Genomic DNA, 24,755 nt, shown 5'->3' on the forward strand with positions numbered 1-24,755 from the left:
GTCCATCCCAAACTCCCTAACTATCCCTCCACCATCCTTCCTCCATCCTTCCCCTCCCCTGCAACCATAAGTTTGTTCTCTAAGTCTGTGAGTCTCTTTCTGCCTTATAAGCAAGTTCATTTGTGTCTTTCTTTTTAGATTCAACATATAAGAGATGTCATCAGTTCAGTTCAGTTCAGTTGCTCAGTCGTGTCCAACACTTTGTGACCCCATGAATTGCAGCACGCCAGAACTCCCTGTCCATCACCAACTCCTGGAGTTCACTCAGACTCAGGTCCATCGAGTCAGTGATGCCATCCAGCCATCTCATCCTCTGTCATCCCTTTCTCCTCCTGCCCCCAATCCCTCCCAGCATCAGAGTCTTTTCCAATGAGTCAACTCTTCGCATGAGGTGGCCAAAGTACTGGAGTTTCAGCTTCAGCATCATTCCCTCCAAAGAAATCCCATGGCTGATCTCCTTCAGAATGGACTGGTTGGATCTCCTTGCAGTCCAAGGGACCCTCAAGAATCTTCTCCAACACCACAGTTCAAAAGCATCAATTCTTCGGTGCTCACCTTTCTTTATAGTCCAACTCTCACATCCATACATGACCACTGGAAAAATCATGGCCTTGACTAGATGGACCTTTGTTGGCAAAGTAATGTCTCTGCTTTTGAATATGCTATCTAGGTTGGTCATAACTTTTCTTCCAAGGAGTAAGCATCTTTTAATTTCATGGCTGCAGAGATGTCATAAGATATTGCTCCTTCTCTGTCTTACTGCACTCATGACACTCTGTAGGTCCATTCATGTTGCCACAAGTGGCATTAGTTCATTCTTTTTAACGGCTGAGTAATATTCCATGGTGTATGTGTACCACATCTCTTAAACTCCATTTCTTGCCTCTCTGTATAGAACATGTCATTTCTTCACTGCAGGTCACCCTCTCCTTTGCCAAAAATGAGGTTCAAACTTCGAAATCCAGCTTCTGATTCTACCATTTCGTTTCTTTCCCAAGGTCACTGGTGGACCCCTTTCCAAATCTCATCTCCACCCTGCCTCCTGGCCTTCAGTACACATTGGGTTAGTAGGTGCTGACTGAGTTCATTTTCACTCTTTGCTCTTTAACATTGAGGGAGGAAACAGACAGAACAGGCTCCATTTGAAAGCAGGACTCCATCTTGGACTTTGAGGTATATGCCCAGTATCTATGGAAACGACATACCAGCTGGAAAACCAGACCCCCCCGGATGGAAGAGCCCCAGGGCTCGTACCTATACTCTCTGTTGCCTAAAAGAATACCCTAATTATCTGTGTAACCAAATAGGATCATAAATTCTATTATGCTTATGGGGTATGACCACAGGCCTATTGATAAGTGTCCACTGTTAACTAACTAGGCTTAAGGCATATGAATCATGGGTTAACTTTGATTGTATCTTTCTTTTCCTTTGTTCAGACTAGTTTCAGGGAATTTGGGGAGGTGGGTTTGGACACGTACACTTAGGATATATAAGGTTTTCAGAAAAACTGGTCGGGGTCCTTGGCTAAGAGGAGACTCTGCCTTGGGCCCGCCGGTGTAATAAGCTGCACTCCACTGTCTGCGTTGTCCTTCTGAGTGAGGTTGTTTCCCAGAATGTGTGGCTACAACATTTGGTGCATTGGCCGGGAAACTCCTCACTTTGGGGAGACAAATCCCATTTGGGACTACTCCAAGGCCTTGCGACTCGAATCTTCTAGAGGGGGGAAGGCGCCTCGCCCTTCTGGAAGGATTCTGCTTCTCAATGCCCGGACCTTTCGTGTTAGCAGGTAGTGGACGGCAGCAGGGGAACTGAGCGCTCAGGTGAGGAGGAACCCACCCATCAGGGTGGAAGAAGGGGCCTGATTACCCCCCTGGGAGGGACTAGAAGGGGGACGGACCTGCAGGAGCCTGGAATAGGCAGGTGGCAGCGATTGCTTGGTACACAGGTTGACGAGTGTGTTAGAGCTTAGGAAGGAAATTTGTGAATGTCATTTAGGAGGTGGTGTCCATGCTGTCTTGGGGAAAATTATTACCAAGCAATCGCCAGGGAGTTGTTACAAGAAATTTGGTCTTTGTGTGCTTGTATTCTGCCCTCCCCGAGGAGGTGTCCCATTTGCTGTGAAATTCTTGACTCCTTCGGAATTATCAGGCTAGAAGGAGGGGAATACATCAGTGAGTACCAATTGGCTTTTCTGGAGACGGCCTGGGACGTGGGATATTTAACCCATCTGTCTTTTCATCCACACTTGATCAAACCCACCAAGCCAGAATGGACTTTAAAAGTTAAGGGAGAAACAGTCTTGGACCACGTGGTGTTCTGGTTTGGCCACGCCAACCGGCACGTGAAGATATGCCGATCCCCCTTCTCCCTCTGGGATCTGGCAGGTAAGGCTCTTCTCACCCCATTTAGGAAGGAAATGGAATGGCAATATAAGTGTTTCATTGAGTGGGAATATCAGAAGTACATAGGGTACTGAGAACTTCATAGACAGAACGAAAAGGAAAACTAGAAGACAGTCCAAGAAGGTAAGCAAGATGGGGGGAAGTGAATCTAAGGCAACTGTGTTGGAGTGCATGATTAAAAGTTTAAAGAAGGGATTTAGAGGAGACTATGGGGTGAAGATGACGCCTAACTGCCTCCACATGTTCTGTGAGGTTGAATGGCCCCCTATGGGAGTAGGATGGCCACCAGAGAACACCATGAACTTAAAAATAGTGGAAACAGTCTATACGGTAGTCACAGGAGAGTCAGGACACCCAGACCAATATCCATATATTGACTTGCGGCTAGGGTTAACTCAAGACCCTCCTACTGGGACAAGGTTCTGTATCCAGAAGGGAAAGGGAAAAATATTAATGGCACAAAAATTGACTGGTGATAAAAAAGAAATTCTACAGGATTTGGACGGGGATGACCTGCCCCCTCCCCCATACTGGATGATGACACACCCGCCTCCCAGTGAGTGCACCACCAGGACCAGAGGCCGCCTTCATGCCCGATCCACGGCCAGGTGAAGTTCCTGCAGCAGCTGCTGCTCCTCTGCCAGCTCTCCCGGAGATCGTAGAGCCACAGTTTCAGCAGGCTCTGGTCCCAGAGATGGAGACTTCTGGTAAATGCCCCCAGGATTCCACCCCAGTGAGATCTCCTAGATTGTATCCACCTCTCCCAGTGAGTACTGATGGGAAGGGAGAAGAAAACACAGGAATTAGAGGCTGTGCTCCACCAAGGAACAGGGGGAAAGAACCCCACTACAGATGCCCCTCAGAGGCTACAACAGCCTCCAGTTCAGGTCGCATGGGGCACTACCATCAGCCCCCTGTAGCCTAGTATTACCAGCCATTTTCCTCTACGGATATATTAAACTGGCAGAGACACGCTCCACTGTACTCGGGGGAGCCACAAGCCATGATTAGGCTAACGGAGACTACTTTCCGAGCCCACTGCTCTACATGGGATGATATAATCCAACTACTAGTCTCCCTTTTTTTACTGAGGAAAGATACAAGCTCCTAACAGAGGCCAGAAAATGGTTAAGAGAAATGGCACCTGAGGGTACTGCAAACCCGCAGTGGTGGGCAGAACCAGCCACCCCAGATGAGAGGCCCAGTGGGGACTGTAACACAGAGGAAGGGAGGGGCCACCTGGCGAGATATCGGGCGGCTATTTTACAAGGCCTCAAGAGGGGGCCCCAAAAACCTATGAATATGGTAAAACCCTCTGAAGTGATTCAAAGGGAAAGCAAACCACCCTCTGAGTTCTACAAAAGACCGTGCGAGACCTATAGACTTTATAGATCCAGAGGCTGCTGGGTCTCAGATGGTGATAAATGCAGCCTTTGTGTTTCTAGCCTACCCCAAAAATGTCAGATGGAGGGACACCAAGGGACTCATTAATTTTTATACATCCCTGAATGCCCAGTGCCTTTGTTGGGAAGAGACTTGCTGTCTAAATTGGGGCCACAAGTGACCTTTCCCCCCACGAAAGACCCACTCTTCAAGTGGGCTCAACCACCTATTTACTCTTCCTCTTGGGAACCCCTCAAGATGAATGGAGGTTGCACAATCTCCTGGAAGGGAAACTGGACAAGCTGAGCAGTTGAGAGAGAGAGTTAACTCAACAATTCCCTGAGGTCTGGGTGGAAGACAACCCCCCTAGGCTTGCAAAACAAGTCCCACTGGTAATAGAACTCAATCCCGGTACAATGATGTCCAAACCCGCCTTGGGCCTGCCAGACCTTGCTAAGCCGTTGACTCTTTACGTGACTGAAAAGGACAAGGTGGCTATGGGAGTGTTGTCCCAGACTATGGGGACACAGGACAGACCCGTGGCTTATCTCTCAAAACCGATGGACAGTGTTGCTGCTGGGTGGCCGGGATGCTTACGGACAGTTGCTATGGTTGCCTCACTGGTCCAGGAGGCAACCAAGCTGACTTCAGGCCAAGATTTGATCATAAAAGTCCCATACGAGGTCAACACTCTCCTGTGAGGGGACCCCCATAAATGGCTGTCGACATCCCGGATTACTCAGTACCAGGGACTGTTATGTGAGAATCCCCACATTACTATTAAGCCTTGTCAGGCCCTGAATCCAGCCACTCTCCTTCCTGTGGGAGAAGGTGGGCCCTCACGTGATTGCAAGGAAATCCTAGAAGAAGTTTATGCCAGCAGACCTGACTTGAGAGACCAGCCAATCCCAGACCCAGAGTGGGTCCTGTACACAAAGGCACCAGCCTGGCAAAACCAGGACGACGACTGTTGGGATACACAGTAGTCACGGAAGAAGCCATCGTTGAGGCCAGCTCTCTGCCATCACACTGGTCTGCTCAACAGGCCGAACTACGTGCTCTAATCCGGGCCCTCCAGCTCTCAAAAGGCAAGAAGACAAACATTTACAGAGACTCCAGGTATGCTTTTGCTACTTTACATGTACACGGGGCTTTATATAAAGAGCGAGGTCCTCTGACAACCAACAGAAAGGACATTAAAAACAAAGAAGAAATCTCGACTCGCTTAGATGCTGTATGGGAACCTGAAAAGGTAGCAGTGATGCATTGTTGGGGTCACCAAAAGGGAGACACCCCACAAACAGGGGGAAACCGACTAGCAGATAAATCCACAAAACATGCGGCTGAGAAATCTGGGCCTGCTGGTGGGGGATCTATCAGAACCTTTGTACTCTCAAAAATGCCTGAGTTAACTTTAACTCTCTCACAGTATACCCTGGCCCAAGACCAGCTGGCTGAAGCAGAAAGGGCCACCAAAAATGAAAAAAGGCAATACTGCTCTGGGACATGATCAAAAACCTCCAGGAATACAGTTAAAAGGCACTCTAAGTGGACTTTAAGCCCTGCTGACACTCATGGTATGTACCTTCTCAGGATGGGTGGAGGCCTTCCCCACCCCAACTGAAAAAGCAAATGAAGTGGCTCGCTGTCTGCTTCCAGAAATAATCCCCAGATTGTGTTCCCAACCAGTATAGGATCAGACAACAGCCCTGCCTTTGTACCCGACTTAATTCAACAGGTATGTAAAGCTCTAAATATCAAGTGGAAATTACATATGGCGTATAGGCCCCAGAGTTCTGGGATGGTGGAACGAACCAACCAGACACTTAAAAGAGACACTCTCCAAGTGGATCTTAGAGACTGAGTGCTCCCGGGTGGACTTTCTTCCAAAGGCTCTGCCCAGACTCAAGATGACCCCACGGTCGCATGGCTATTCTCCGTACGAAATTGTGTATGGGAGGCCCCCTCCCATTGTAAAAAAAATTTGCCTCAGGCAAGGGGAGATGAGATTTCACAGCAGATGAAACAACTGGGTAAGGTAATAAATCAGGTAACTAAGTTTGTACAAGAAAGGGTGCCATTCCCCCTTGGGGAACAGATTCACGAATTTGTGCCAGGGGATCAGGTGTGGTGAAGGACTGGAAACACGACTCCTTGGCCCCACATTGGAAGGGTCCATATACTGTTGTTCTGACCAGCCTTACTGCAGTTGAAGTTGTAGGTGTTACTCCCTGGATCCACCACATGAGGGTGAAGAGAGCATGCCACGCAGACCCAGAGGACGCTGAGTGGACTACACAACAGGACCCCACTGATCCCCGTGAAATCAAGATCATCTTAAAGAAGAAAAAGAGATGAAGCTCGACAATTAACTGCTGCTACAAGGACTTGCTGGTATCATCTTGAGACTAACCATAGTTTCAGCACAAAGAGGGACCTGTGGTATAATTAAAGTTGAATGTTGTGTATATATTCCTGATTTATCTGGCTATATATCAGCCACCCTAGATGACATGAAAGGTCAGGTAAAAGTTATGTCTGATGATAATCTTCCTTTTTGGACTTCAGTCCTATCTTGGGTGAACGGTGATTGGTGGAAAACTATATTTACTATTATTATAGTTGCCTTGATAGTTCTGCTTTCTGGACCCTTTATTTTACAATGTATTATGAACTTTGTAACTCAAAGGTTGATGTCGTTCTCCCAAATTGGCGGTCGGAGAGTCAGGGTGCAATATATCCCTATGAATGATGCTCATACTATGAGTAAAGAGCATCAAGAGGTGGGGAATGAAGGAGGAAACAGACAGAACAGGCTCCATCTTGAAAGCAGGACTCCATCTTGGGCTGGACTGTGGACTTTGAGCTGTATGCCCAGTATCTATGGAAACGACATACCAGCTGGAAAACCAGACCCCCCCAGATGGAAGAGCCCCAGGGCTCGTACCTATACTCTCTGTTGCCTAAGAGAATACCCTAATTATCTGTGTAACTGAAGAGAATCATAAATTCTATTATGCTTATGGGGTATGACCACAGGCCTATTGATAAGTGTCCACTGTTAACTACCTAGGCTTAAGGCATAAGAATCACGGATTAACTTTGATTATATCTTTCTTTTCCTTTGTTCAGACTAGTTTCAGGGAATTTGGGGAGGTGGGTTTGGGCACGTACACTTAGGGTATATAAGGTTTTCAGAAAAACTGGTCAGGGTCCTTGGCTAAGAGGAGACTCTGCCTTGGGCCTGCCGGTGTAATAAACCGCACTCCACTATCTGCATTTTCCTTCTGAGTGAGTTTGTTTCCCAGAATGAGTGGTTACAACAACATAATGCTGTATTATTTGTCTGTTTCCCTTTGGATCTCTACCAAAATATACTTTCAGCATTTTAAAGCAGGTTTTTTTTTTTTTTTTTAATTCTTTGAGAGTGGGGGAAGCAGGAATGAAGTGCTGGTACATATTTTAGTATGTTGTGAAATGCTTCTCGTTTTGGGCGGGATTGTGTTTCCCCAAAATTCCATGTTGAAGTCTCAATTCTCTGTACCTCAGAATGTAACCATATTTGGAGGGAAGGTCTTTAAAGAGGTGACTGAATTAAAATGAGGCCATTGAGGTGGATCCCTAATCCAGTATGACGGGTGTCCCTGTGAGAAGAGGATGAGACATTGGGAATGCTCTCACAGAGAGGACAAACCGTGTGAGCTCATGGCGAGAAAGTGAGGGCCCTAAGCTGTAGAGTCCTCAGGGAAACCAAACCCTGCCAGGACCTTGATCTTGGACTTCTACTGTCCAGAACCACGAGAAGTAAATTCCTGTTCTTTAAGTAAAAGGCAACTCAGAATTACCTAATCAGTAAGTTCTGTCAGTAAGTTAGTGGTTAAATTAGTCTACATCATACAATGTGTTGACTAAAAAAAGATGCACACCGTTAGAGTTTTCACTTAAGTGTTTATTTGGAGCAATATGAGCACTGCAGCCCGGGAGACGGCACCTCAGATAGCTCTGAGAAACTGTTTCAAAGAGGTAGAGGGGAAGGGCAGAATGTATGTGATTCTGGTAAAGGGCAAGTACATGCAGTCAAGCACATATTTTTTGTAGAAAGCTTCTGGTGGTCTCGTGAAGCTTCTGCTAGTCATGAGAAACAAGCATCATCACAAAGGATTTTAGTGCTTTTCTAGAGATGAGGAGATACAAGAATTGGGCTCATAAAATCGGCTCCTGAAAATATCTCCTATCTGAAGACTTGTCCTGCCAGTTTTCCAGGAGCACAGAATGCCTCATTTCTGCTCTCCACCCTGAACTCCTTCAGGGGGTGTTGAAACTCAGCAGCTGTAGCAGCACATGATTTAATCCTTGAAGAGGTGGATGGCAAGAGCTGATGGCAAGTGCCAATCTGTAACTCACAAATGGAACCCTTTCCTACTGTTAAAAGAAATAGAGTAAATCTGCAAGTACTTGTATGCAAATGTTGAAAAGCTTAATGTTTAAAATGTTTCGGTTATGGGACTTGCCTGGCAATCCAGTGGTTCAGACTCCACTTTCCAATGTAGCGGGTGGGAGTTCCATCCCTGGATGGGGAACTAAGACCTCTCATGACTCACAGTGTAAAAAACCCAAAACATATGACAGAAGTAACAGATTCAATAAGACTTTAAAAATGATTCTCATAAAAGAATCTTAAAAAATAAAATGTGTTGGTTAGTGTGTGTAGTATTATCTTGCTAATGTTATTAGAAAAAGCTTTTATATAGATACGCAGCTATTGCTGCTGTGGGGGGGGTGTGTGTGTGTGTGTGTGTGTGAAGAACTTGATAACCATGATTATCTCTAGGATATTTGAGAATGGAGAATACTTTTTATCTACTGTAGTTCTTTTTTTAAATATAGTTTTTATTTTTCTTTCGGTTTTATTGATATATAACTGATGTACAGTGCTATGTAAGTTTAGGGTGTGCAACATAATGATTTGATTTATATATGTCATGAAATGATTATCACAGTAAATTTAGTGAACATCCATCATCTCATATAGATGGAAAATTAAATAGAAATTTTTTTTTTTTCTGTATGATGAGAACAGTTAGGATTTACTCTCTGAACAACCTTCATACATAAGGTATAGCATGTTTATTATCTTTATCATATTGTACATTATATCTTATTTGTGTTATAACTGGGAGTTATGACTCCCAGTTATGTTATGACTGCCTTCATCCAATTTGCCCTCTTCCCATACCTGGCCTCTGGTAACCACAAGTCTGATCTCTTTTTCTATGAGTTTGTTTGTTTTTGAAGTTATAAGTGATCTACAACATCATGGTAGTTTTTATATAACAGAGCGATTTAAGAAAAGTTACAGTATTTGGTGGCGGAACTTGCCACCTGACTTCCCAGGTGGTGCTAGCAGTAAAGAACCCGCCTGCTAATGTGGGAGACGAAAGAGACATGGGTTTGATCCCTGAGTCAGGAGGATCATCTGGAGGAGGGCATGGCAACCCACTCCAGTACTCTTGTGTGGAGAATTCCATGGACAGAGGAGCTGATGCCTACATTTAAAATAATCACCTTGATAAATCTAGTTGTCATCTGTTACTGTAGAAAGATATACTTATTGGCCATATTCCTCATGCTGTACATTTCATACCTGTGACTCATTTATTTTATAACTAAAAGTTTGTATCTTTCAATCTCCCTCACCTATTCCCCCACATACCCCCTCTCCCCTCTGGCAACCACGTGTTTGTTCTCTGTATCTATGAGTCTTTTTTGGTTTAGTTATGTTTGTTTATTTGTTTTGCTTTTTCAGTTCCTCCTATAAGTGAAATCATACAATATTTGTCTTTCTTGTCTAATTTATTTTAGTTAGTTTAATACCCTCTAGGTCCATCCATGTTGTTGAAAGTGACAAGATTTCATTCTATTTTATGGCTGAGTAAGGGAATGGCAACCCACTCCAATATTCTTGCCTGGAGAATTTCATGGACAGAAGAGCCTTGTGGGCTACAGTCCAGGGGTCACAAAGAGTTGGGCACTACTGAGCGATTGAACTGACTGAGTTGCAAAACTTCCTCCTACCAAAGTGCAATCTCCTTTTCGTAGAAAATGACTCTTTTTTTCTTATCTTAGTTCGGTCATCACTTCCTTAGAAAAGACTTTCCTAATCTCCAGACTATACTAAATCCTACTCCTGATATGCCTACACTAAATACGTGTGTTTCTTAAATCTTATCCAGGCTGTGATTTTACATTCATTTGTATAATCATTTGATAACATTCTTTCTCTTCGGCTTGTATGCTGAGTGTAAAGTCTGTCTTTTTTTGCCCACTATTGAGTCTGTTTCATTTCTGGCATGTAGTATCTTAATGAATACATAAGTGTATGTTGAGTAAACACGTATATAGTGAATGTTCAAGAAATGTCTGTTGAATTAGTGAGTAAATAAGTCTTTTGTCACTAGTAGAAACCTATTTGGCAGAGAACCAAATGCAATCAGGTTTCAGAAAGAAAGAACATGCAGAAGCCTATACAAAGAGGATGATCAGATAAGACAGATGGGAATTTCTGAATATTTCAGAGTGGAAACCAGATGTAAAGCGGGATTAGTTGAGCTCTTGATCTCATACCGGGAAACAACTGAGCTTTGGGAAGCAAAGTGGGAATTGGACACTGAGGGTGGTCAGGCAAGTTTCATGTCGGTGCTGAGTTCAAGGTCTCTTTTGTGAGTTTGTTCTCTTAAGTTTTAACTAGTTTCTACTTACAACAGCCTCAGTCTTTATGGTGAAGTTATATTTATTAATATTTTTTGCCATATTGTTCTTAAGGATGAATGAGAAGATTAAAGGGTTTCAAACAAACAAAGGTGGTTTTCCAGGGTCAGAGAGCAGAAGAAGCAGGCCCACCATCTACCATTTGGGAGCAAGGCTGCCTGAAGAACGGAAACGAAGTGACATGAGGAAGAACATAAGGGTCCATTTAAAAAAATGGGAAATGAAAGATCGTGACCAGTGTGGGTCCAACTAAGTCATGTGAAGGTGAGGACCCTCAGGCCCTTCCTCCCACCCAGGGGAACACAGAAACTGGTCTATGAAAGTCAGCATATTCTCACTGGGCACATATCCTGTGGCACACTCTAGGAGATGGAGAGGATGCTGTGGTCAGTAAGTCTAGGGAGGGGAGAAGACAGGAAACTACGGTATCAGATGGATTTATCTAGGTGCTGAATTGGCTGCAAATTAAGTGCAAGGGAACAGAAAGGAAGAAGCAATTATTTCCAATCAGGGTATCAGAAAAGAACTTACAGATCAGATCAGATCAGTCGCTTTTAGCTTTGGAAAAATGTGCATTACAATGTGAAGCTGTCATAATCCACAGCATGAAGGTGTGAGTGTGGAAAGCTTAGTTTGAAAAAGAGAAAATGTTCATGGTGAGGGAAGCTTGTTAACAAGACATATCCAAAGTGGTAGTTCTACAGAGCCGGGCCAGGTTTTAAGCGATTTTGGCTGGTATGATAATAAGTTTGGATTGAGTTTCCAGTTTCTAGGAAAAGGTTTTTAAGAAATGTCATGTAGGAAACACTGAGGTTTCCTCCTCAACATCTATCTCCTACTTCACCTCGCTTGTCCTTTCTAACCCAATTCCAATTTTATTCAGATAATCCACCTCTTCCCTATGAGATTCAGGGGGATATGAAGCTAGTTCCAGTTCCAAGGTTAGATATGAATCAACTCAAGCCAAGCATGCTAATACATACCCTTTGCACTGCAACGACTGGCTGTTTGTGGGTTATAAATAATATAATACTTCATTGTCTAGCATATACAATAATTGTACACAAATCAGCATTGTCATTGTTACTAGTGGCACGTCAGTCCATTTCTGTCAAAGAGAGGAAAAAAAATCTCCGCAGTAATTCCAGTTTCCCGCATGCGCTTTCCAACTGTGGGCTAGCATTAATAGTCACTGGCCTCCTGCTTCGATTATTTTTGGTTATGAGTTAAATTTAACGTGGTCCCATGTATTCTTTCCCTGAAGGGCCTCAAGGATTTGGGAAGGATTAGGCACACTCTAATTTAGGAAGAAAGATGGATGAATCCACCTATGTGCATTTACTGGTATGAGTCACTGGGGAGGTTAATTAAGTCAATGAAATGATCCAGAACAGGTGTCCATGGCTGTTTTAAGAACAAGTGCTTTGATGGCCGTGAAAACGCACAGCTCAGCTCTCCAACTGCAGGGAGCGGGTATGCAGTTGACAGACGGCCCCAGCTGATGTGTTCTAGAATCCTCGGCGCCAAGGCCACACTGCCCAGGAGCTTCTGCTGGCCAGTGATTAGTTATGGTGGGGATACTAAGGAGAGGGGCTTCCCAGGTGGCTCAGGGGTAAAAAATCTGCCTGATACAACGTAGCAACTGAGCCTGCACACTAAGGAGACATGGGGCGTTATTTGGCGGGTGACTTTTGCTCAAGGACTCTCCAGAGGCCTTGACAAAACTTTCTGAGACCTGCACTGCAATGCAAGCCCTTCCTTCTTTCACTCTCTCCTTCACTGAGGTTACAAGGACATCACAGTCTGGTGGCCCTTCCACTCTCCTCTGGCTCCCTCTCTATTTTCTCTCACAAGTGTTTCCATGAATAAAGCTTAATAAACCTCCTGTATACCTGACCTTATCTGGCTTCTGCCTCTTGGAGGACCCAGGCTAATAGAAGTGGTTGTGTCTCCTAACATTAAAATGCTCGTTTATTTATTAAAATTGTGTTGTATTTTGAATAAAGGGTAAAGTCATCAGCTTGAGAGTATTTAAGAAAGACTCATTCACTACATTTTTATTTCTGTAGTAAATGTATGATAACTTCTATTCAAATTATGGGGCTTCCCTGGTGGCTTAAAGGTAAAGAATCTGCCTGCTATGCAGGAGACTCACGTTCGATCCCTGGGTTGAGAAGATCTCCTGGAGGAGGAAATGGCTACCCATTCCAGTAGTCTTGCTTGGAAAATCCCATGGACAGAGGAGCCTGGTGGGTTATAGTCCATAGGCCCCTATGGCTACAGTCCATAGGGTTGCTCAGACTGAGCGACTTGAGTATGCACACATTCAAATTATAGCATGGTCTATTTCCAAGGGCAAGTTTCTTCCTGCATATTTATTGTAGGAGACAGGCCTACTAAAAGGCCTAACAAAAGAATTAAACAATCTTGCTGAGAGGACATGGTTCAGTATGCGACTCCTGAGGGAATCCAAGAAGGAACAAAAAACATCTTGAAAGCAGGATGTGCGCCTGGGGATGGAAAGCCATCAACAGAAGGTTCCTAGCTGTGGCGGCTGGGAGGCACATAGAGATTTACTGGGTCTTTGTCCTTGAGGCAGAAAAACAGGGATATGAAAATGTTAACTGCACGGGATTACCATTGAAGGCCACCCGTCCTGCTATGCTCATGTAAACACATACAAGCAAGTCTCAGAAAGCATAATAAAGCAGACTTGAGATCAATTTGGGCACCTTCACCCCGTCATGGTGTTGGTCCCCTGATCCCCGCTGTAACTTTCTTGAGTGTTTCTCATTTTTTTGCCACACCGCACTTTCGTCTAGCTGGACTCAACAATTTATTTAAAGCAATGAAGCTAGAGTTTGCTGGCCATCTTGACAGGTGGCCAGTCTGAACTCAGAGCTATAAAGGTTTTCATATTCTCTTTGGTCTATTTGTGAAATTCATATGGGCTTATATTGGCTCCTGTTTAAATCAGAGACTTCACAGATAGTAGGAGTGGGCATAGGTACAGGCTGCTATATTGTTGATGAGGAGGGGAGGATCTTCTCTCTATTTCTCTGGGTCCTCTTCTTAATTTGAATGTTTTTATACTGCCACCTTGATCATTTTGCCTTCCTTTCCACCCTGTCAGCACTGTCTCAGTTCTCAAATTATTCTAAATGCTTTGGCAATCTGTAAAGTGCATTTCATGTCCAAATTTAGGCAGTTCATGCAAAGAAATATTTAATGCCTTCATGCACATATTTCTTAAGTAATTATATATGAGTTCCTATATAGTGCAGATGAATGGAGTTAACTTTCTGATGGCCCTCGGGTGTACATACTTGTATTAACACAGTCCGTAGCTCCTGACACTGTCATCACTGGTCAATGCATACCTTATCTGTATTTTACTTACTTATTCATTTCTGATATAATGAGACCTATGGAGCCAACCACCTAACATAACACTTGAACACTGGAAATAACTTATACTGCCCAAGATTTCCTTTCAAAGAAATGCTTCTCTTCATAGCATTTAAATCACAAGAATCCAAATAAGTGACATTTCTATAACTCTCTGGAATTAGAAGTGGAATTGTGTTTGTGTAGCTAGATGTCTGAGAAGTTTAGGATCACCCCACCCCTTCTCGACAGTACTTGGAAGACTGACTCCAATCATGTGGGTCAGTGAAAGAAATCTGTTTCAAAATGGAAGCCAAGCAGGGGTCCAAAATCTTTGGAGGAATAAAGAACATAGGCATGAACGAGTCCTGAAAGTGTTACTTTTATCAGCAAGGTGGCGCTACTGGTAAAGAACCCATCTGCCAAGGCAGGAGACATAAGATTCGATCCCTGGGTCTAGGAGATTTCCTGGAGGAGGCCATGGCAACCCACTCCAGTATTCTTTCCTGGAGAATCCTGTGGACAGAGGAGCCTGGTGGGCTACAGTCCACAGGGTCGCAGAGTTGGACACGACTGAAGGGACAGCATGCACTCAGGGCAGTATTTGATTACTTACTGGCCTGTTAAGTATATACATTAGGGAGGTTGTGACCTTGAGTGGGGACATTGGTTTAGCAACTAGGTAAATCCGTGATATTATTATGAAGAGGAAATATGAATAAGAAGGATTTCCAATACATGCAGCTGCTGAAGACTGGCAGTAAGGTCAGTACTCATTAGAGTGCTCCAGTTGGCCTTGGAAGGTAGACGGTAGAAGAAAGTAAATGATGAAGAAGGAAGAGCCACCAAGAGACTAGGCATAGCAGTAGACATGAAACTTTGGAGGCCAAAGGTGTCCACTGGATGGTTGACTGTTTCTCTCAACTGCAGGGATCCAGTAGTCATGTATGGATGTAAGAGTTGGACCATAAAGAAAGCTGAATGCCAAAAAATTGATGCTTTTAAACTGTGGTGTTGGAGAAGACTCTTGAGAGTGACTTGGACAGCAAGGAAATCCAACCAGTCCATCCTAAAGGGAATCAGTCCTGAATATTCGTTGGAAGGACCGATGCTGATGCTAAAAGCTAATACTCTGGCTACCTGATGCAAAGAGCTGACTCATTTGAAAAGACCCTGATGCTGGGAAAGATTGAAGGCAGGAGGAGAAGGGGACGAAAGAGGATGAGATGGTTGCATGGCATCACCGACTCAGTGGAATTGAGTTTGAGTAAGCTCCAGGAGTTGGTGATGGACAGGGAAGCCTGGCATGCTGCAGTCCATGGGGTTGCAGAGTCGGACGTGACTGAGCGACTGAACTGAACTGAGCAGAGAAAAAAACAGCTGAAAATCAATTGTAATGTTGAGGCAACAAGGCAAAGAACATGCCAAGGATACTGACAGATGAATAGAAACCCTCTGATATCATCTGGTCTCATATACAACTAAAACTTATCAAAACCATCAAACGATAGTTCAGGAAAGCTTACATCAGGGTCTTGAAATGCTCCTAGATTAAGAGACAAACATCATGTACCTTCTTGAGAAAGAATGCATGTTGGCGATTTTCATGAACACCCTGTTGCACATTCATTCACTTAACAGGTACTCAATCAGCAGACACATGGTGAGTCAGGGACAGGCTTTGTTTTCTGTAGAACACCTGTAGAAGCAAGGCAAGACGAAGTGTGTCTGAATAGCTGGAGGTTATTTAGTGTGGTTAGAACTAGAGAGTGATGGGCATCTGGGTTAGATGGGTTAGAACTCAGATGTGATGAGCCTGGACACCTTGGATGGATCCAGTTACTTGAGGGCCTTATAAGCCGTTTTAAGGGTTTTGATTGGATTGTATCTTAGTCAACATGTAGCCATGGAAGGATTTTTATTTGAGTTTATTAAAAATTTCTCAGAGTAATACATGCATAAGGTAAAAAATTAAATAGTACAGAAGGACTTAAAATGAAAAACACAGTTTCCCACTCCACCCTTTTAATACTAGTCCCATACCCTAGAGGTGATGCATTTAACAATTTCTATTTTTAGATATTCTGTTAACTAACTTCCTAACATTAAATAATATGTTTGAACAATAATTTCTTGACTTATTAACTTTAGACCATCTTTAATAATTCCCCATTACAAAAGATAAGGATTTAACTTATGCTATTCCCACCTTTCATCTGCCTATCCTTTCCCAACTTTTTGATAGATGCACTTTTAATGCTTCTATTGTTTTAATTTATAATTTTGAACAGTAACTAATCCTTTAGTCCTTGTCCCATTAACTGTAGACTTTTCACCCCCATTTTGAATGGACAAGTAATTCTACATTTCTCTCCACCACTCTTCCCTCAATGAATTCTCAACCTCTTTCTGCTTTCTTTTTCCCTTTATAAGATAGGTTACTTTCAGTTTCATTTCTGGATAAAAGATTAGGCCTCTCATGTTTTGTTTATAGGCTGATCAGAGCACTGAATACCAATAAATAGTATCTACATTATTTTGGCTTTGTAAATACTGTTTACTGAGAGTTGGTGGCTCAGCAGTAAAGAATCTGCCTGCCATTGCAGGAGACCTGGGTTTGATCCCAGGATTGGGAAGATCCCCTGGAGAAGGAAATGGAAACCCACCCCAATATTCTTGCCTGGGAAATCCCACGGACAGAGGGGCCTGGTGGGCTACAGTCCACGGGGTCACAAAGAGTTGGACTCGACTTACCGACTAAACAACAACAAAGTAGAAGCTAGGATATTTTCTTCCAAACATATCCAATATCATGATTCCTATGTCACCTGGAATGAAATATACCTACCGCCAATGACAAATCCAGTCTCTTCTTACATTCCATGAGTAATTTTTGTTATCATTATCTCATAATTGGACTTGAATTTAACACGTTTTTGTTTTGTTTTCCTTTGTGTTTGTTAAAGAATGCATCTCCTCCATTTCTCAAACATTCCAACTTCTCAAGGATAATGTCTATGGCACAGAATCAGAGAGTCTGAGACCATGTACTCTTATCTGAAATGGGTCTCTTGGATAATGGTCACTCTAGAGTGAGTCTTCCTGTTGAATAATGGTCACTCTGGAGGGAGACATCCTGGGTGAGGTTCACTGTCTTCTGGTTTCCATTTCTTCCTCTTTCCTGATTTTCATCTTCATTTTGCTGCAGATCTTCCTTAGCAGGTGAGAGAGAACTTCCTTTCCAAGTGCAGAGAAGGTAGATGTTCTGAAAACTTGCACATCAGACAATTTCCTTGGTTTGGCTTGCTATGGAATTTTGGGTACAGAGATTTTCTGGATGTGAAGGCATTCCTCTATTGGCCTATATCATTGTGTTGCTGGTGAAAAATCTCCCAATCTATTTCTCATCCCTTTTTAGTTGAGCTAATCATGATGACCTAACTTTATCTTTTCTCTTGGCATTTCCAGTATCTTTGCTCCATCCTTAATATTCCAAAATTTCACAAGATTGTGTCTAGATGTAGGTTGTATGGGGGTCTTCTCAATTTGGAGACTTAGTTATTTCTGTTCAATTGTTTTTATCTTCACAACATTTTCTATGTTCTCTCTTCTAGACACTCCTAACAGATAGATACTGATTGTCTATGTCTTCCCCCACCCCCCCCCCCCTTTATATTTCCTATTTCCTTTTGCTCCACATCTGGGAAGATTCCCTCAATTTTATCTTAGAGTCTGTCTACTAAATATTTTTGGCAGCCTTATTTCAGTTTAAGGGTTCTCCTTATTTTCAAAGTTTTCCCTTTGTAGCATCCTGTTTTTAACCTTACAGATGCACCTCACATCTCTCCAAAGATACAGATATTTTAAATCGTTTTTCCCATGTTAACTCTGTTTCCCCCAGAATTTGTTATATTTTCCAAATCTCTTGAATCCATGCTGCTTTCCTGGTCCCTTCCCCAACCACTCCCCCTAAGGCTCAATGTCTGGGAATTCCTAGCCGACCATTTTCACTGAAGAATCAATATGACAGTTTTTTACAGAGTTGCTTGGGCTCCCTCTGCAGTTGTGTGGTCTGTCTGCTTCTGCAGGATGTCTTTCTGTGACTGAAAGCACTTGGTTACTTGAGTAGGGATCTTGGCTGTCAGCAGAGAATTAGCTAATAGGCTAGGGGCTCATTTATTTCCATAAAAGAGAAATTTACTTTGGAGCACCAACTCCTACCTCTCCTCAAGCAGTTTCTTCGATTCCTTTACACAAACAACACCAACAGAATAACCACAATAACAACAGACTTGAAACCAATGGTAGGTTGTGTTCTGTGCACCAAGGTTGGGGTAGAAAGGGAGGGGAGTCAATTTCACAACTGACATAATTCTTTAGTAAATAGACTTTTCAGGTGCCCAAGTCTCTTTGGGGTTATGTGTCCAGATCAGCTTATATTCTGCCTGCAAGGAGCTGTACTCTTTCATTATTGTGCCTTCCACTTTCTCTCTTCTAGGAATGTGCTGAGATCTTCTTTGCTTACAACCAAATTCCTTCAGTTTTCTTTGCTGAGATGAGTCAATTCTCTTTTATGTTTCTTGACTTCAGTTTCAGTGGGGCCTGGGGAGGGAGGGAAGTAAACTTACATGTTCAGTTCATCATCTTAAATTCAAAGTCCCGCCGGAAGCTTTTAGACAGGGCAGTGACATGGGCAACTTGACATTTGTAAAAAGGTCCCCGGGGCTATACTGCTGAGAATGGATTAAAGAGGGTAAGAATCAATATAAAAATAATTCTAAATGACTGAGGATCTAATTTTCTTTCTGAGAACATAGCAGGTCTGGGACACTTGGGAGTCAAGATGCTTTGCCCCACAATAGCCAGTCGCTGAAAATCCAATAAGCTAGTAGAGCACTTTTATGGTGCCCTAGGGAGGACTGAAACCTGACGATCCCAGAACCCAGATGACTGGGCTGATATTAAAAGGACCGTCCCAGCACTGTCCATTGGGAAGCAAGTACGTGCAGCCAAAGTGCTGGCAGGTAAGGACATGAAGGTCTTTCTATTCGCTGCTTCATTTCTTCATTTACTCATTTATTTGCTTGTTCAAAGCACTGTAGTTACTAACACTCATTCTGTAATCAGAATGCCTGGGTTTAAATCCCAAATCTATCACTGACTCGCAATAAAGACTTAGGCAATGTACTCAATCTCCATAAAGTCTAGTTCATGCATTTGTAAAATGGGGGCTGTAAATTTCCATTCCATAAGATTATTGTGAGGATTAAATGAAACAACCTATTCTTGGCACATACACAACAGCCCACTAATTGACAGCAGTTATTTTAAGTGCTGAATGAATATTCAGCATCTATGTTTAAAGAATCCATATGATAGATATTTGAGAAGGGAAAATAATTCTAGTATTGAGAAATGACACAATAAAAGAATCCAAAGAAAAATACCATCTATGTCAAATCCTGTTGTCTGTGCTTCCACCCAATTCCTAATAAAGCAAATAAAACAGTGCCTTAAAGCAACTAAATCAAAAGACGTAGGAAGGAAAACTGGCTGGATGCACACAGCTTTTATCCTGAAGCCCCAGCTCTAGCTGAAACTACAAAGAATTTTGAGGTTCTCAGAAAGATTGGAAGAAAAGTTAAGAAAATCTCTGAATGCATTATAATTAAATAAAATCTGGGTCAGCCACATCCAGTTATCTTATTCCAGAGTAAAGATTTCTATTTGCACACAGACTTTGTCTGCCAAACAGCAATAGGAACCTGTGTCACTATGGAAACACAAACACCACCACTGCTCCTTGTTTGCTAAGCACAAACATCCTCATGGTCTCGTTCTGGCTTCTCAAGTGATTTCCATGCTTAATCAAAGAAGGGATTGTACTGGAGAGATGGAATTGAAGGAGACCAAACCCCAAGGAGCTTTGAAAAACCGCATCGTGAATAAAGAGACCTGCCTTTAGAGCATAGGGCAGTGTACCAGAATCCTCTGAGTCTGCGTAGAGGGTAGGGTGGGGCAGGATTAATTCATTGCATTTGTAAAAATGCCATTGCAAAGTGAAACCCTGGTCTAAACTGATGGGAGTTAACTGATAGGAACAGCGGCCACTGGCATTTTCTCAGCGCCTACTAACTGCCAGGTACGGTCACTTTCAGAGGTACTAAAATTTAATCCTCACAATAGTCCTATGAAATAGATCCCACTTTGTAGAAGGGGAGATTGAGTCACAGAGAAGTTGAGGAGCTTGCCCAAAGTCATATAACTAACTGGTGAAAGACCCAGGACTTGGGTGCAGGAGGTCAACTGTGAGGAACGATGACCTTAACTCCCTTAACTCCTGGGCTGCAGGCAGAGAATGTGGACCAGCACGAAAGAAAACCACCCCTTAGAGTGCATGCCCGGTGTCCACACTCCTCTTCAGAGTCACCAGTCTAGGTGTTCCCTGCAATCCCGTGAGGCAGGGATCTTTACCCTCACCCCACACACAATGAAACGGGAGTTCAGAGATAAAACGACTTTCCCAAGAGCTAACCCTGGTTATATGGGCTCTTGAAATGGCACTAGATGGCTTTTCAAAGCTTTTGGAAAACTACCCAAGACACAAAATGTATGAGTTCTCAGGGAGCTGTCTGAATATCATGGTCAATTAGTGTTTCCACTGAGTTCTATGGTCAGGTTTGGGGGAAAATGATAAAAAAAAAAAATCAAGTCCCAGGGAGTCCTCAGGGTGATAGTGACCCACAGAAACAGAGGCCAAAGCTCTCAGCACTGGCCCAGCACAGGCTCAGGAGGGACTCTGATAGCCGAGAGCAGAGGAATGAGCTCATAAATGGAAGGCCACGCTCCTGAGGATTTCTGATTCCACTTTATGTCCTTAACCCAACCCCGGAGATGCTACTAGGATCTAGGGGCAATGAGCTGAGAGGGCAAGGCTAGAACTAAGAGACAGAGGTCGAGGAGTGAATCCCCATCTCTGCCTATCTCCCCAAACCTCTCTACCTGCCACCTCGCTGGGCACTCCTTACATCTGTGTGAGGAGGTACAATTTCATTATATTTTCCTTCCACTCAGGCAGATAGGCCAGGCTGGTTGCCACTTCCTTCTGGATTGGCCAGGCCCAGGCCTCAAAGAATGGAGCCAGATTCTTCTGCACTTGGTGGGAGAACATTTTCACCCACAGATTCATCTTGTCAACGTTGTCTGTGGGCAAGTTGGTCTGGTTCCTGTACTCGGTGAAGAGACGGATGAACGGCTCCCACCCAAAGGCCTCCTGGAGCTGGAAAGACAAGGAGCAAGCAGGTTGAGACATCTGATCGGCAAAAGACCCACCGAACACTTTGAATGAATGAATGCCTTTAACCCCTTAAACCTCAGCTTCATACCCATCACTGACCCTCTCCTCTTTCCCCTGCTCACCTCGTGGGCTACTTTCGTATTCTGATGATGAGAAGGGTCTCTGAGCCAGCACAGGGCTCAACACAAAGCAGATCCTCAATGAATGACAGTCCAGTGGTCAAAACTGCACTGATTAATATCAGGATTTACTACCAACATCATTATTCATCTGTCTCACTAGACTATGAAAGTAGTAATAGGTTATTACATGAAGATTTGAAATTGGCTGAAGTGCAAAAATCCATTGTCTCTCACAGTTGTAAAGTTAAACCCCCACAACCTGGGAACTGCCACCGTGACCCTGACATAATGTGCACTAACAGGAGGTCTCTATCAATTTACAAGGTGACCAAATGGTCTTTAGGAAAAACAGTGAGTCCAGGAGAAGCAGAGGACAATATATAGTCTGTGTGTGTCCTGTGCTCAGTTGTGTCCAACTCTTTGTGACCCCGTGGACTGTAGCCTGCCAGGCTCCTCTGTCCATGGGATTTCCCAGGCAAGAATACTTGGAGGGAGTTTCCATTTCCTTCTCCAGGGGATCTTCCCAATTCAAGGAGCAAACCCACATCTCCTGTGTCTCCTGCACTGCAGGCGGATTCTTAACCTGCTGAACCATCTATAGTCTGGGTTTCTAGAGTTAAGAGTAAGGCAGAATTTTAGGTAAAGACTGCCGTCTCGGTGCCACTGGAACCGCCATTACAGCTCAGAGGGACATTAGCAGTTCCAACCTCAACTCGACTTCACTGAGGAGGAAGTTCTGTCCCAACACAGGGTTACAGCAGTCTCTTGGCAGACTCCCTGTCGTTTTCGTGGTGGAGGGGATCAACAGTGAGAACTTGAGCAGGTGCAGGGACCAGAAGAGGGTGCGGTTGGCCTGAGGCTGAGTTCCAGGATCCAAGGTGATAAAACCCTCCTTAGTGAGCTGGGACCGGATCCAGGGACTGAGGGGCTGGAACTGGGTGCTGGGTGACAACTGAAAGGGAGGGTCCAACCCCACATCCAGTCCAGTGAGGAATCATGGCTTGCTTATAACATGGAAACTGAGGCACAGACGAGTCATAATGAGAAGACAGTTTACCCACCTAGGGAAAAAAAAAACAGCTCCTATCCCACACATTGTGTATGTGTATGTATGCCTACGGAAGTGTGGCTGGCTTCATGGAGCTATTCAGACAGCAGTTTGGTTGCAGTCTCAGGTATGCCTGGGTTTAGAGCCGTGACAGTAGCTGTATTTGTAGTATTACCTTTGCCTCTACCGTTTTTAACTTTTCTTACCACTTTCTGTTACTGTTCAGTCGCTCACTTGTGTCCGACTCTTTGCGACCCCATGGAGTGCAGCACGCCAGGCTTCCCTGTACTTCGCTACCTCCCAGAGCTTGCTATCTACTCTCATAAATCTCTTCAAAATCCCAGGGTGAATGGTGCGGCTGATGCAATTACGTCTGCTTTCGGGTGGTGCAAAGGGATGCTCTGGGGGTATCATCCACTAGGATCTTCACCCCTGGACTTTGTCAGAGCCTCCCGCAGCCTGGGGGTGAGGGGCAGATTAGTGAGAGGTGACCCCCGGGCACCATGATACTGTCTGCCCAGGATCCCCCCACCAGTGGGGCTCCCACCGCACCCCCCCGATGCTGGCCCAGTACCTGTAAGTACGTCTCCAGGGCCGTCCACGCATTCCAGTTTTTCACATTGGGACCCTTGCCCAGGTAAATTCGGACTCTCTTCTCCCGAACCGGGGGCCACAGAGCAATGTTGGCTCGTCCTCGAGGGATGCCCAGGACTGTCTCGTGCACGTAGACACACCACAGGTTGCAGGTGGCCTCGGTGGTGTGCGGGGGGAACTCCCACTCCTGCCGCTGCTGGTTGCGGCCCAGCTCGTGCACGGGGCCCCAGAGACCCTTGGTTCTGATGAGTTTCTCATTGATGAGTTCCTGCACCGACTCCAGGTGGCACATGATGGGGTAGCCTGCGTGCATCCAGCCTGGGAAAGGCAGGAGGGGGAGGAGAGGGTCAGGGCGCTCCCCACCCACCTAATTCTCCTCTGTACTGTGTCTCCCCAAACACCCAGAATGCTCAGAAAGGCAAACCCAGACCCTTCCGGGCTTTTCTCCTTATCTCCTCATTCTGTAAGAATGCTTTCGTCCTCACTCTGACTGGCTATAGATACGGAGGCAGGTTTGGGATCACTGTTCACGTTACTATTCAATTTTTTTCTGCTTCTCTGAGAGTGCCCTGTCCATGTGGACCTGTCATTATACTCTTCTCCTCAAAATTAAGAACTAGTGGTTCACCTATCATTATTTACATATGCAGCTGTCCACACTGGCACCTCTTTACAGTGATCATCTGAGTACGCCAAGGGCACTAGGGTCCAGAGGCGATTTCTGTGGTTCTTTAACTTTCACACGCTCTTCATTTTGCAGGTCTCCTGACCCACTGGCAAATAGCCCTTTATTCAGTGCTTTCTCCCAACCCCTGTGACCCAGGAAGAGGCCCTCTGCTATCTTTCTCCACTCCCTAAAGTCCCCTGACGAATGCCTGTGAAAGCCCAGCCCTTATGGTCTGCACCATTTCCACTGTTGGATAAGATCTCTTGACATGCTGACTAAAACTGTTACACATTTTAACATACTGTGTACATACAGTTGTGTGTTGTTTAGTCACTCAGTCGTGTCCGACTCTTTGTGACCCCATGGGCTGCAGCATGCCAGGCTTCCCTGTCCTTCACCATCTCCCGGAGTTTGCTCAGACTCATGTACATATGGTTCTAGGACCTGCTTTTTATGTGTCACATAACGCTTCCCTGGTGGCTCAGACAGTAAAGAATCTGCCTGCAATGCTAGACACCTGGGTTCGATCCCTGGGTTGGGAAGATCCCCTGGAGAAGGGATAGGTTACCCACTCCAGTATTCTTGCCTGGAGAATCCCATGGACAGAGGAGCCTGGTAGGCTACAGTCTATGGGGTCACAAAGAGTTGAATACAACTGAGCGACTTTCACTAACTAATCTCATCATATTTTGCTATGCCATCAAAATATCTCTTTAAATGTCTTCCTAGTGCCTATCGAAAGTACATTACTTAACCATCCTGTAACTGTTGGACACTTAGGTGGTTTCTGATGTTTTGCTGGGGGAGACAGCCAAGTCTCCTTTTTAATGTATTTTTTCCCTTTCTATTTAAATAGCAAGGATTACATCGCATGTGCTAAGTCACTTCCGTCATGTCCAACTCTTTGCGACCTCATGGACTGTAGCCCACCAGGCTCTTCTGTCCATGAAATTTTGCAGGCAAAGATATTAGAGCAGATTGCCTTTTCCTCCTCTAGGGGAATCTTCCCAACCCAGGGATCAAACCCGCGTCTCCTGCATTGGCAGGCTGGTTCTTTGCCGCTAGCGCCACCTGATAAAGCAAG

At 44.4% G+C, this 24,755-nt stretch overlaps 1 protein-coding gene and 1 long non-coding RNA gene across 6 annotated transcripts in view; one reads left to right on the forward strand and one right to left on the reverse strand.

The window, feature by feature from the left end:
* The first annotated feature begins 4,054 nt into the window (after positions 1-4,054).
* On the forward strand, positions 4,055-6,378 carry LOC129658723 (uncharacterized). Of its 2 annotated transcripts, none has more exons than XR_008717502.1 (3): positions 4,055-4,907; positions 5,218-5,526; positions 5,987-6,378. It is a non-coding gene; the product is annotated as an uncharacterized LOC129658723 (long non-coding RNA). The 2 variants fall into 2 exon arrangements; XR_008717503.1 differs by having other exon boundaries at positions 5,998-6,378.
* A 9,361-nt stretch (positions 6,379-15,739) lies between these two features.
* Positions 15,740-24,755, reverse strand: part of TCAF1 (TRPM8 channel associated factor 1) — a 51,358-nt gene continuing 42,342 nt past the window's right edge. For 3 of the 4 annotated variants that reach the window (XM_055591189.1, XM_055591190.1, XM_055591188.1), the window contains 3 exons: positions 22,985-23,322; positions 20,972-21,222; positions 18,574-18,676 (listed from right to left, as the gene is read on the reverse strand). In XM_055591189.1, coding sequence (XP_055447164.1) covers positions 18,616-18,676; positions 20,972-21,222; positions 22,985-23,322 — 650 coding nt within the window. In that variant the 3' untranslated portion in view covers positions 18,574-18,615. Of the gene's footprint in view, positions 18,546-18,573; positions 18,677-20,971; positions 21,223-22,984; positions 23,323-24,755 lie in introns of those variants that run through there. The other variant, XM_055591191.1, reaches the window with a different exon arrangement.

This window comes from Bubalus kerabau, chromosome 8 (assembly GCF_029407905.1).
Source record: "Bubalus kerabau isolate K-KA32 ecotype Philippines breed swamp buffalo chromosome 8, PCC_UOA_SB_1v2, whole genome shotgun sequence".
NCBI lineage: Eukaryota > Metazoa > Chordata > Mammalia > Artiodactyla > Bovidae > Bubalus > Bubalus kerabau.